General features: G+C 42.8%; 1 protein-coding gene across 1 annotated transcript in view; it reads right to left on the bottom strand.

The window, feature by feature from the left end:
• Positions 1-2,812, bottom strand: part of WDFY2 (WD repeat and FYVE domain containing 2) — a 158,602-nt gene extending 155,790 nt beyond the window's left edge. Inside the window, exon 1 of the mRNA XM_063102862.1 lies at positions 2,457-2,812. Coding sequence (XP_062958932.1) covers positions 2,457-2,593 — 137 coding nt within the window. The 5' untranslated portion in view covers positions 2,594-2,812. The remainder of the gene's footprint in view (positions 1-2,456) is intronic.
• Positions 2,813-14,096: the final 11,284 nt, after the last annotated feature.

The following is a 14,096-nucleotide window of genomic DNA, read 5'->3' as shown; positions in this document are numbered from 1 at the left end:
GTACATATGAGACTGTTTAAAATAGAAAATGTTAAGTGTTTTCAAAGGTACAGATAAAGGCTATAAGGAGTCACAAGTCAAAAAGACAAACCAGAGTTTCATAAGAACTTATGGGACACTGACATTCAGGTATGGGACATTATTTGTAGTTTAACTATACAGTTCAGGAATGAAAATTAGTAATTTCTAGCTGAAGCAGTTAATGGTAATGGCTTTGTAGGTTTTGATGAAAATCAATATTCTATTGTCATATCTTTAGAATTATATCAAGTGACATTAATATCGGATTTTGAAAAGCAAGAATACAGATCAATTTTCTTTTAATGAAAATTACAACTGAAACTGAGCTCTAAATAAAGTTATTTTCATGTTTGAGTATATGACCCTAAGCAGCACAAACTTGCCAATTTGAGTAATAATAAATAAATGTAAATAATAATCTTGGACAATGTGTGCACCTTATCTATTTAACAGTGACTCTGTGATTAAAAATTTTTTTTCTATTATTTATATTGTAAGCTAGGAAAGTGAAAATTAAGCTAAGATATAGCTAAACATTGCCTTTCTTTTGATCTATAATCAAATGAAATTTATTCCTCAGTTTCTTTCATGTATATACTTCAGCTTCTCCACTTGGAAATATACCCCATGTTTCTTTCAAGGTAAATGCAATGGAATAGGAATCAGAAGTTTCAAAATTAATATTAAAGGAGCTTAGGTTTAAGTACCTTTCTCCTTCTCTTAATTGATTCAGTGAACTCATGAATTTCCTACAGCAGTTAAGAATCAATCAGTTTCATTTCTAGTAATTAAAGACTGGGAAAGTGATGTCTATCAATATACTCCTTCAATGTATTTTATGGAATATATTCCACAAAAACAATTCTATGACAAAGAATTCTAGATCCAGGGGTGCCGGCCTGTGGCTCACTTGGGACAGTGTGATGCTGATATCACCAAGGCCACGGGTTCGGATCCCTATATAGGGATGGCCGGTTGGCTCACTTGGAAGAGCGTGGTGCTGACAACACCAAGTCAAGGGTTAAGATCCCTTTACCAGTCATCTTTAAAAAAAAAAAAGAAAGAAAGAAAGAAAAGAATTTCTAGGTCCAGAACCAGTCTCTTTTAATAGAATTGTGCCTCTACGGAAAAATTAAACACTCTCATAAGCTTCTTTGTGAATTTCAAAATGCTCCTACAACCATGTATTCGATTTTTGCAGTGAATTTCTTCTGTTCATTGCAGACTACTTGCCATTGGTTTATGTTTACAACGTTTTCCATTGGATCTGCATGGGAAATCAATCAGGCGCCATTTGAATAGAGTGTGGTGTAGACACGAACATGTCATTAATATACCCTTCCCAGTTATACTGAAAAACCTAAGATATGAAGAAACTTATCAAGCAAAATTTTTCAGGCCACACTATATGCAAACTGCTGAAATGACTATAAAGACAATAATGAATACTTTGTTGCTTTATCTCCGCAATTTTAGGAGTCACCAAGGAAAAATATTCTCTACCTCAGCATGATTTGAATTTACATTAAGAAAAGCTAACTACTGTTCTAAAGTAAAAGCCCCTTGTCATGTACCTCTCCAGTGTTACATTTTTTAGAATGCTTGTAGATATTATCAAAGTAACAATTCCAGATAAATGACCGTAACTACTATATTCAAGCAGTAGTCCTCTGGAAAGTAGCTTTGTCAGCCTTATTTCTGCATATTAAAGGACATTAAGTTAAAGCGAAAACGCAAAAACAAGGAGAATATTGAAGGCAGAACAATTGGCTCCACTTCTGCAAATTAAGCAAAATTAGGCAAAAAGAAAGGAAGCAAGCAAAGGGAAGGAACTCAAGAGCTATTTGCAGCAGGGGTCCCTTGCAAGTTCTAGGCGCTTCTCCTTGAGCTCCAAGAGATAAGAAAAGGAGAGAGTAAAGAAGGCATCACGCAGAAGCCCAAAGTTACTCTTTTCACAACTTTGAATATTTATCGAATTCAGTGTCCGGTATCCAGATTCGGTGGGAATGTCTGGGAGAAGGGAGTGGAATTTGCCTTCTAGTTTGAAGCCGTAAGAACTGTACCAGAGAGCATCCAAAAAACCTTAGTTATCTTGCAGAGGCGGCTCGGAGCATCCTCCCCACGCACACACCTGCAGGGCCGGGCGGCTCCTCCCTCTCCACCCTCCCGGCCTCAGGGCTGGACCAAGGTCCAGTGGCCGGCGCACCGTTAGCCTGAGGGCTACCCGGCTACGGGCGAGGCCGGAGCGCACGCCGCCGCTCGGACTCCGCTTCCCGGAGCCGCGCAGCCGGACACAGGCACCACCAGGATGCGCGTTATAATGAAACCTGGGGAAACACTTCTACACTCGCGCCGACCTGAAGGCACAGCCCCCGACGCGGGCTCAGGGACCGCCGGCCCGTCCCTCCTCGAGGCGGAGGGGCAGCAGTCCGTACCTGTCCTCCGAGACGCTGATGACGCCCTCCTCCTTGGGCACAATCACCGCCATATTCACCACCTCCTGAGACCCCTCGACCCGCTGCAGGAGGATCGGCTTACGGGTCAGCGGCTTGGGCTGAATCTCCGCCGCCATCGGAGGAGGGGGCGCGCCAGGGGCGCCGAAGCCAGCCGCGCCGCGGGGCCGGGCTGGGGAGACGGCTCCGGCACGGGCACAGGCTGAGACGAGAACGCTGGCTGACGGGAGCGGGACGCTGGAGACCGGCGATCATAGCCTGGCCGCCTCTCTTGGGAACGACTCGGCGCTCCCGGCTTCGGGCACCAAAACCGCCACAACCGGGGCTGCAACCCAGCGCCACCACCAGCGGAGGGGGCGGAGAGCTGGGGGCGGGGCCACTGGGCGGGGCCTGCCACAGGGGGTGGCCGCTGGTGGGCGCGAGGGCGGCTCCACTTCCGGGAGGGTGGCGAGGGAGGAGGGGAAACCTGCAACAGGAGGCGTGGCGCTGGCGGCCCAATGCGCGCGCGTCAGCCCAGCGGTCCATTTCCGCCCGCCCCTCCGCAGCTCCAGGACCCAGTGCACCACTGGGACGCATGCGCCTTCCGTTCCCCGCGGTCTCCTGCACTTTTTGCCTTCCACACCCAGGGTTTAGTCCCTCCCTTTTGAATCTCTCGTGAACGCGCGTGTACACACCCCTGGGAACGCGCTTGTGAGAGGCCCCGCTCCCCCACTGCCTGAAAAGGGGCGGGGAAAAACGTGCCTCAGCAAGACCGGAAAGAGAAAAGGCCTGCATGATGGAAAGAAGCCGAAGTAGTTGGGCCGTGACTGAGCATGCGTGCGGGTTACCTGGCTTAGCCACCGTAAGGAAGCTCGGCGGAGAGGTCCCTTCTCCCAGCATGCACCAGGCTCAGCCTTCGGGAGGCACCCCATGGCCTCCCGGGAGTTGTAGTCTCCTGGTGCCTCCCTCCTCTCCCTCGTCCTGGAATGACCTGTCGCCCACTTCCCAACGCTCGGGGCCTGGGGAGCTCAATGGCCTCCGAACCATTGGCCGAGTTAGGGGCTGAATTGGCCTTTAAGGCGGGGAACGGAGGGGCAGCCCCTGGCTGAGCAGGACGTCGCCACTTCCTGGGTCAGACTGGTGCCTGGTATAGGCGCGTCAGGGACGGGGAAAGAAGAGAATCTCTCATGCAGGCCTATTTCAGGGAGCTTAGAGATCATCTGTGTTGTCAAACTCCTCGTTTTCTTAGATGGCTAAGGTACTAGCTCAGGGTTACTTTGGCCCCAAGTTAGGGCTAAACACCCCTTTACCTCCAGGATTTGAACCCAGACCCTGCCTCCTCCTAGTCCTGACTTCTTTCCATTCCCCAGCACTCCAGCCTTTTTACTTGCTCCAGAGACAGTGGACACAGTTATTTGTGTAATATACTAAAAAGCATATGTACTTTGCAGAGCCTGGTTTTCCAAAGCCTTGCAGTTTCAAATATTGACCTTGCGGAGGACTGGAAATTTCCTTCAGGCTACAAGTCTCTGTTGCAAGATAAGGATTGTGGCATAGCAGGTTGCTGGCTCAAAGACAGACTAGTTATTGATTGTTATGTAAAGATACTGAGAAATTGCTGTAAGAAGGAATGTTTGCTAAGATCAAGCTTTTGTTGATCGCTCTACTGGAATGTCCTCTGGCTTGTTTCACTGAAAGTTACCAGCCTATATTGTTAAACTATAACCCCACCTATGTTCTCTTCCTGTAACTTCCTGGTCTGGAAAATAAATGCAGAAAGAGAACCCCAATTCGGGGTTAAATTTCCCAAGGAAGGGTTGCCTCTCGCTGGAGGGAGCGTTCCCAGGGAAGTTAACCACTTCGGGGCCTCTCACTGCTCAGAAGAGATGAGCTTTGAGTAATCCTTTGCACCTCCGTCACCCAGGGGTGACAAATCCGAGGGGGGGGAAAGTAACAGTTATTGTGATTAGTGATTGGATATTAGGTGCCAGGCACAAAGCCTGGCATGTGGGGGTCACTCATTGTGTGATAATTAACTCCCTCTGAACTTTCCCAGAGTTAAGCTAACTCAAAGGTAGTCATGGGCTATGTGGTATGATTGGTCTGGCAGAGCTCTGGGAGTCAGAGAAACAATATGTCAGAGCTGGGCAGGCAGTGGGACAGGTCTCATGGAAACGCATTTCTAAGGCAGGTGTTTGGCACCTACGGCACTATGGTACAAAGGACCTGTCTCAAAGCACAAAGGGAAAGTCTTTACCACCTCCCATCTTTGCAGAAATTCTGTAAGGACCTCGAAAAGGGGATTCGGGTATTTGACAGCTGTGTGACCTAAAGCAAAGCATTCCACTTTTCTGAGTCTCGGGTTCTCCACCTGTTAAATGGAGGAAAATAACAACTATCTCAGCAGTTGTTGTGAGGCTTACAAATGACATTTTTAAGTGCTTTCATGTACAATAGGTCCTCTCAGTACTGGTGGCAAATGACAGTTATGAGCCAAACACCTTCCCTCATGGGAGCATCTTTTCACTCCCTTAAAGTTATGGAAGAGGTGGCAACTGGCTGCCCCACACCAAGCCTTTTGGGAGTTAGAACCTGGGTGGGGTCACCACAACCCTGAGTCTGACCTTCAATTCCAAAGAGCCAGAATCTCTATCTTGTCATTCGTTTGAGAAATATTCAATAACTAATGCCTAATGGTAGGCAGTGGAAACAGATTTTGAACAGACCTCTGAAGTGTGAAGGGTCTCAAAGATTGCTAGAGGCAGCTAAGAGAACAGGCCATGACAGGACAATGATGATGGCAGAGTTATGATGGGGTACACAGGGCCTGTGGTAACACAGGATAAGTCCATAACCTGACCTGCAGTAGGGAGGATTGTGCCAGAAAAGCTGCCCAGAGGAGGCATAATCTAAATAGAGTCTTGAAGGGTGAGCAAGAGCAGACAAGTTACATGGGTTTGAAGAGTGTTGGAGAAGAGAGTGAGTAAAGGGCCTGGAGGCAGGCCTAGCATGGTTGTTAGCGAAGTAAAAGAAATTCAGTACAGCTGGAGCAGCCTAGCGAGGCTTTCTGCAGAAAGAGGTGAAGATGAAGACATCACAGGAGCTGAGTATGGACCATAGCCTGATGCACCTTGTCCTTGGTAGGAAGGGATGCACTTTAGGGACCTGCCACATCATCCTCAGGTGGGACAGGCACTCAAGGAAACCGTCCAATGCTGTGTGGCAGCTGCCATCATGTAGGTACTGTGAAGTGCAGTGAGAACCAGAAACCCTCACCCACATCTGGCTGAGAAGTCAGGGAGGGTTTTCTGGAGCAGGAAAAGCTCATAGGGAGTTTGAGAGTGATAAGTTCAGAGAAAACAGCATGTGCAAGGGGTTAGAAATTGCAGAATGCCTAGTCTCTTCTGGAAGACTCTCGTAGCTAGAGGGCCAATTTTGAGAAAAGAGAAAGGTCAGGAGACTGGGCTGGATATAATGGCAGGTGACATGTCAAGGAAGGTCTTGTTTGGGAGCTTGAGTTTTAACCTTTTTGTTTTGGAGAACAACTGTATTCTCAGAGCACATCTCTACTGTGCCCAGCACAAGGTCAAGCTCTTGGAATGATGCAAGAGACATCTACTGCCTTTGGGCAGTCAATGCTGGAAGAGGAAAGAGATGAGAGCTAGTAATTGTAGAGCATTCACTGTCTGCCACATACTGCAGCACTCTTTCCTGTGTTTGTCAGGACCTTTGGTTGCAGGTAACAGAAACACAACTGGCTAAAAAAAGAAAAGGGGAGGTTGTTATTGGATTATGCCACAGAAAGTCAAAGAGGTGAATGCTTTTCGTGTAGTCACAAAGTTATAAGACAGAGGTCAATTTATGCCCAAATCAGTCTGTCTACCTAACCCCCAGGTTCATTGATTCAAATATTTCCACCCCAATGATTCTTTGACCTCATGGGAGACTTCTAATCCATGAGCACAACACTTTTCACTATCCAGTGTAGTTGTAAGATTACATGTTGTTATATGTAATAAGCTAAAAAGAGTGCCTAGTACCAGTAACCATCATATAGGGTTTCCATTATATTATTATCCATTATCCCTTTTTTGTGGCCTCTTCCCTCCTCTCATCACTTCGCTCTCAGACTCCACTATCTTGACAGTCTCTTGCAAACACACGTATCTTCCTTGCCCCTTTCTCATTCTTGGCAGACAAAACCCCAGTACTGATTATTACAACTCTTCCCCTACTCAATACCTGCTTTGAACTTTGCAGGAGAAAATTGCACAAACATGCTGATTAGTCTCACTCTAGGTTCACAATTTCAGTCTCTAGTAAGTCTTTTATCTCTCTTCTTACTTTAATGAGAAAGTGGAAGCAATCAGATAGAAACTGTGTCATCTCTATGTCAGCAAATCCATCAGCCTGACTGCATGTCTACCTGTAGTCTCTGCCTTTCTTCTGTAACAGTGGAAAAAGACTCTGCTCCTATTCAAAGCCAGGCCAAGTAGACCTTTCTTCCCTCACTAAGGATCCTATGCTTATTCACTCTCTATGTTGCACCATTTCTTCCTTTTCCACTGGATCTTTCCCATTGGCATACAAATGTGCACTGCTATCTCCCATTTTAAAAATAAAATAAACACAAAACTCTCCTGGCTACAAATCCTCCTTCATTTCTCCATTGTTCTTCTCAAGAAACTTCTCAAACAAGTTGTCTGGATTCACAATTCCCATGTCCTCATTTCCCATTCTCTCTTAAACTAATCTGAAGAACCTTCCTAAATCTCCCACTCCACTGGAACTGCTCTAGACAAGGTCAAACAACCTCTATCTTGCCTAATGCAACAGCCATTTCTTCAACCTCTTAATCGGCTTCTCAGCAGCATTCAACACAGTTGACCACTCTTCTTATCTTGAAACTCTGGTTTCCATGACATTTGGAGGACCATTATTCAACCTACCACAATGGTTTTAAGTACTATCCATATGCTCCTGACTCCCAAATTCTTATCTCTAGCCCTGACCTGACACTCCCGAATTCCAGATTCATGTGTCTAATGCCTTAATGTTGAATGTCACTTAACTGTTTCGATAGAGGTTTCAAATGTCCCCAAACAAAATCTTTAAATCTGCTGCATCATTCACCCAATTGTTCAAAACTAAGTTCCTAGGAATCATTCTTGATTCTTGTCTTTTCCTCACAACTCATATCTAAATCTTTAACAAGTTCTGTCAGATCCACCTCCTAAGTATATTTTGACTCTTCCCACTTGATAACCATCTCTAAGTCCAAGTCAACATGATCTCTGGCCTCTACCACAGTAGCCTAACTGGTTTCTCTGCTGCTTCTCTTGAACCTTTCCTCTCAACCCCATACAATCCATTTTTATCACAGTAGCCAGGGTGATTTTTGATTTAAAATATAAACCAGATCATATTATTTTCTGTTTAAAACTCGTCAGTGGCTTACCATTGCAGTTGGGGTAAAATACCTCTCCAACTTTACCTCTCCTCCTGCCTGGCACTCTCCAAACCTTAGCAGAGGTAAGGACTGAGAAGAAAATAAAACAGTGATATAACAGGGAGTGTTATGATAAGGTGAGGGTACTTTAGAGTTTAGAGGCTGGATGGGGATCAGGGACAGAAAGGTATAGACTACTAGAAAAATGATTCTCACACTCCTTTGTTCACATACCTACCACCTTAAAAGAATTTTGAAAAACTGGTATCCCCTTGTAGAATTTCAATATAAAATTAAATAGTTCAGAGTCTGAATTCTAGCATGTTGTAAATGTTAATATTTATTGTAAATATTTTTATGCTGAGAATCTTTTATTGATCCTCCCAGTACTATCTGAAACAAAAATTTATATAAATTAAAATTCTGGCCAGTCAAGATGGCAGAATAGATAATCCCCAGCGTCACTCTCTCCCACAAATCAACCAATTTATAACTATTAAAAAGCAACGACAGCCAAGCTGGGGCTGCTAGATCTCAGGGGAAGACAAGGAGAAATCTATGGAGTTCATGATGGCAAGAGAAGCCACAATGAGAGAAAGAAAGGATTGCTCCCACCATTTTGAGCTCTGGCCGCTTCAAGGCTGGCCCTGGTGAGCACATAGAGCAAGAGCTGGCAAAAGCCACAGCTGTGCCCTTCCTATTAAGTTGCTTGGAGGCAGGAGGGGAGAAGAGGGCCTTGGTGGCCCTCTTCTTCAACCACTAACAGGGTTCCCATGGACACACATGGGGTGAGGAGCCACAAACAACTGAAAAAAGGAGCTACTCAGAGGCCTGTGAGTCATCTCAAGGGACCAGCCATGGCCCATCCCATGGGAAATGTTTGGAGTAGAGGTGGCGGGGGAGAGAGGCCACGAGGGGAATATTAGGGCACAGCTAATTGCCCCCCCAATCAGCACAGGACCACTCAGTGGAGACTGATCAGGAATACAGATCTGCAGGGGGTGCAGTTTGCTGAAAAGACTCAGGCCGAGACCAGACTTTCCACACAACCCGGGTGTACTGGAACTCACAAGACCTGGAAATACTTATAAGGTCAACCATTAAAACCTGAGCTGCACAAAAAGCCTTCCCCAGGGAATCAGCAGCAAAGCAGCAATTTAGATCAACTACATAGCTCAAGTGCTGGTCCCCACAGGAAGTTCCCCTATTTTAGAAGTAAGCAAAGCACAACAAATTAGTTCCAGTGCAGAGTTTAAGTGGTAGGAACAGCGAATAATCCAACACAGAACTGAAAGAAAAAACAAAGTATCCACAAATCAGACAAAGTTTGATATTAACTAGTAAAGGTCTCAGATCACCAAAGAACACCTATAAAAACTAAGAGGACCAGAAGCCCCCTGGGCTCTCAAGCCACGGAGGTGGGAGGGCTATGGGCCTCAGCCATGTCTCCCAACATTCGCAACCAGCCCAGCGATGACCACCAAGCTGTTGCAAGAAGTACTGCAGGCTCCTGAGAGCCCCCTTGTCTTATGAGCCGGGGTGGTGGGGGGCCAAGGGCTTCAGCCACACACCCCCCTGACATCTGCATCCAGCCCAGCAATGACCAAGCCACTGCTGGAAGCCCCCTGGTCTCCCCTGCAGGAATGAGGGGGGTGCCATGGGTCTCAACCACGCCCTTCCTCCATGCTCCTGCTCCCACCCTGTTCCTTTCCCCCTACTCTTCTCTCCTCCCCACGCTCTGCAACATCTTAGAATGTAAAAAATAATAATATTAATAAATAAACTTAAAGAAATAAATTCCTATAATTTGTTTAATATACTAAGGCTATAAAGCTCCATTTATTTATTTATTTTTGCTAGCTGGTACAGGGATCAAATAAAGCTCTAATTTTTAAAAGTTTCTTCTAGATTAACTGATCATTAGAATTGTTATTTCATAATAGATAAAACAACATAAATATATTATAAATTTATATAAATTTAAAAAACACAAAAAGTAAATTTTAATGAAAATTTATAATAAAAAATTATTATTGAAGATGGATAAGACTGGGTTTTTATATTCTCTGTATCCAAAATAAATAATAACTTAAGTAGAATTCAAGATCAATTCTATTCCTATATTTTATTTTGTAAATGTAAGGGCTGAGAAACCTCATTTAATAAACAGATGGGAGTGGAAGGAGTATTGTTATAGCAATGCTACTCAATTTTTTAAAACTCTTTTTTAGTTAAAGAAAAATCATATAGTTGGTAGAAAATTTTTGCAAATAATATATCTAGGGGTCTTGTATCTAGAATATATGAAGAACTCTTGCAACTCATTAATAAAAAACCAAATAACCCAATTTTAAAGATGGGCAAATGATCTGAATAGACATTTCTCCAAAGAAGATATGCAAGTAGCCAGTAAAGCACATGAAAAGATGCTCAAAATCATTAGTCATCAAGGAAATGCAAATCAAAACCACAGTGAAATAACACTTCACAACTACTAGGATGGTTATAATAAAAAAGATAGCAATAGATGTTGTCAAGCATGTGGAGAAATTGGAAGCCCTTTATTCGCTGCTGCTGGGAACATTAAATGGTGCAACCTCTTTGGAAAACAGTCTGGCATTTCTTCAAAAGGTTAATGTTACCATATGACCCAGCAATTCCATTTCTTTTTTTATTTTTCCTGACCGGGAAGGGGATTGCAACCCTTGTCATGGTGTGGTTTGCACCACGCTCAGCCAGTGAACACACCGGCCATCCCTATATAGGACCCAAACCCGTGGCCTCAGCACTACCAGCACCACAGTCTCCTGAGTGAGCCATGGGGCCAGCCCCAGCAATTCCATTTCTAGCTATATATCCAGGAGAGATAAAAACTTAGGTTCGTGCAAAACATGAACATGAATGTCCACAGCAGCATTATTCATAATACAAGAAGTGGAAATAACCCAACTGTCCACAAACTGATGAATGGGTAAAATGTGCTATATTCATACAATGTGATATTATTAAGCAATACAAAGAAATGAAATATTGATACGTACAACCTTGAAAACAATGCGCTAAGTGAAAGAAATCAGTCCTAAAGGACCACATATTGTAAGATTCCATTTAAGTGAAATGTCAAGAACAGGCAAATCTATACAGACAGAAATCAGATTAGTGGTTGCCAGGCAATGAGGGTAAGGAGGAATATGGGGGGTTGGGGACCATGGCTAGGGGTGCCAGATTTCTTTTCATTTGGGGATGAAAAGAATATTCTAAAATTGATTGTTGTGGAGGCTGCACAACTCTGTAAGTATACAGAGTTTTAAGCCATTTAATTGTGTACTTTAAAAATTCACTATATGAAGGCCAATTGTCTATTATCCAAAATTATTTTTGATGATTGGCTAGCAAATATATTGTCTCCATCAATTTTATTGAAAGTAAAGTATTGGGAACCACCTGACTTGTGAAAGGATATTTTACAGTCATTAAAGTAATTTATTTTCTCAATTTCTGGGAAGTATACAAAAATCATATTATATCACTATTACTTTTATTTGTTACTCTTTCACTTAAAGGCATTTTGTTTAGCCTCATATACTAAAAAAAGAATTGGGAAAATTTAGAATGTTTCAAATTCAGTATACCCTTTCCAGTACAATATTTTTTTGATAAAATGCTTTTATCTCATAACACACTTACATATATTTTTCTGCAAATGTTAGAGCTGCAGATTTTTATGGAAAAAAGTTCACCAGGTAGCCTAAGTATCAAAGTCTTATTGTCAAACAGATCAGGCAAATCAGATTTAATTTCTGTCATAAAAATTCTAACTTCATTTTTCCATTCAAGTAAATATTAATATTCATTTTAAGAAATATTGTAAACATATGATGGAATGTACCTTTTAAGGTGAATTGTTAAATGTAGTCAAGATGTCAATGATGTAGATCTAACATAATTCATTTATCAATTTTTAATAATTTATAAAAATAAATGAAAAACCAATGTGCTTTTCTTATTCTTTAATGTAATGTAATATGTGGCTTGGATTATAAATTTTTGTGAAACAAAAGTAATAAAAGATGTGAAATTATATTCTTTCAATAATTTTGTGTGTGTGTGTGTGTAACTCTGCTGTTGAAATTTTAGGAATAATTGAGTAAGAATCGAATACAAAAATCATAAATGATTCCATTAGTCTGGTTAGAAATCATAATCAAAAATTTCATATACATTTAATGAAAAAGAAAGATACTCCTTAAAAGGGATTGGTCTGGAACTAGCATATAATTTATTTTTTGGTAAAGGAAGTAGAAAATATTAATCTTTTTATAAAATAAAATAAGGTGGTGACTGATCATAAATAAATATTTTATATGACTTGACAAACGGGTTCTAACTACCTTATTGAATAACAGTAACTGAATCTGAAAAAAATAAATTTAACAGTGGAATTTTTTTCCCAATGTATTTTAGAAACTTGGTGGTACTGGAAAATATTCCCATTGCACAGAAAAGAATGAGCGTCACTAATGTTGTCTACCTTGGCTTCTCTGAAGTCTTTTTCTTTCTAGTCGATGACTTGTGCTAGGGATGAGTATCGAGAAGAGCTGAAAAGAACTGCTTAGTTGAAAATATGTAAGAAAAGGTGTTTGGGTCATTCCGTTTGCAGGTCACTTAGCTTTGCTCTCACAGTACTGTCCTTCCAAAATGATGCATTCTCTGAAAACAGGCAGATGCAAGAGGCGAAGTCATTAAGCAAAAACTGCTGTTGCTCCGGCCACTCTATTCTGCCTTATGTTCTAATTCAGAACCTCCTAAGAGGAGCCAGAATATCCTTGTTTCTTCTCCCTTAACAGAAATTCTTATAAGACCAGGAATGCCAGAAATATCTATGGGTTAAGTTGCCTTATTTATCATCAAAGTTTCCCCCAAATTGATACTTTAGTATTTTTATTGTTGTTGCCCAGGAGGTTTTTTTTCTTTTACCCAGGGCAAAGCTTCACAGTAAGTTTTGGGATGGGTAAAGGATACAAAATGGGAGAACGTCTGATGTAAATGCAGGATCGTCCTCAGGCAAACTGCCTTTAGGAGGAAGTACCTATAAAAGTTGAGGATCTGGAAATGGATACCCTTAAAACAACACTTGTCCGTGTACCACTTGAAAGTTTTCAGACCACAGTTATACTGGCCACAGTTTGGGCACCTCTAATCTGGGAAACAGAATGGGGCGCTGCCGCTCTAGTGGTGGATGAAGCTTTTAGGTAGGCAGAGGATTAAAGGGATTACTCTTAATAATTGTACTAAGGTGACTTCTTTTGGATCGACTCCTCACCCTTGGAAGGCCAATTAGGGAAAAGTATGTGACCGGGGAAAAGAAGGCTCAGAGCAAAGTCAAAAGCCCTTTCTAGAAGTAAACAGCATGCATTTTTCTGGCACATCCTCAGCAACCTAGACTGGCAATAGAAGGCTGGTCAGGGACCTGGGGATCCTGCCTTCATAGAATGAAATCCACACGTAGTGAGAGGAAGCAGAGAATGAGTAGGATCAGACAGTGTTCTGAGACACAGAGAGGCAGTCAGTCAGCAACAGGGACATCGGCTGTCAGGCTGCTGTGCACCAACCTCCATGCTGGGGTTCAAGGTCAAGATTCAAGTCTGTGTAGACAGCTTCAGAAAGCAATGCAGAGCTCTGGGGCTGCAGGAACTGGTGTTCTGAGCAGGAGGCCTAAGCAGGATCTTAGGTGTCAGAACAATAGATCAAGGTAGGAGTAGAGCCACTTAACAGGGTGTCCTTTGGCAAATTACTTCATCTGTTGGGACCCTAACCCCCCCCCCCACCTTCCTTCATCTGTAACACATGGATAAGTACAGCACCAATCTTACAGAGTTATTGTGAAGCATAAATAAGATCATTCATTTGAAGGAATAAACCCAGTGTCTGGCAAGTTAGCTACCCTAAAGGAAGAGGGGAACAATGAGAAGGAGTTGGAAGGGAACCAAGTTGGGACAGATAGAGAGAAGAAAGAGGGTGGAGAGGATGACTTTGTCTCAAAAGAAGGGACAAATCTCATGATCAGGACAGGGTCACAGGTAAGGGCCAGCCCATCTTGCAGTGGAAGTCCCAACTTTTCAAAGGTCAAAAATCTAAAACTAGAGAATTAAAGATAACTGCCACCTTCCTTGATAAGTAAGTTGTTTAGAATT

This window comes from Cynocephalus volans, chromosome 7, assembly GCF_027409185.1.
Source record: "Cynocephalus volans isolate mCynVol1 chromosome 7, mCynVol1.pri, whole genome shotgun sequence".
Classification (NCBI taxonomy): domain Eukaryota; kingdom Metazoa; phylum Chordata; class Mammalia; order Dermoptera; family Cynocephalidae; genus Cynocephalus; species Cynocephalus volans.
Note: the sequence above shows the minus strand (reverse complement) of the source record. Positions and strands in the feature narration are given on the sequence as shown.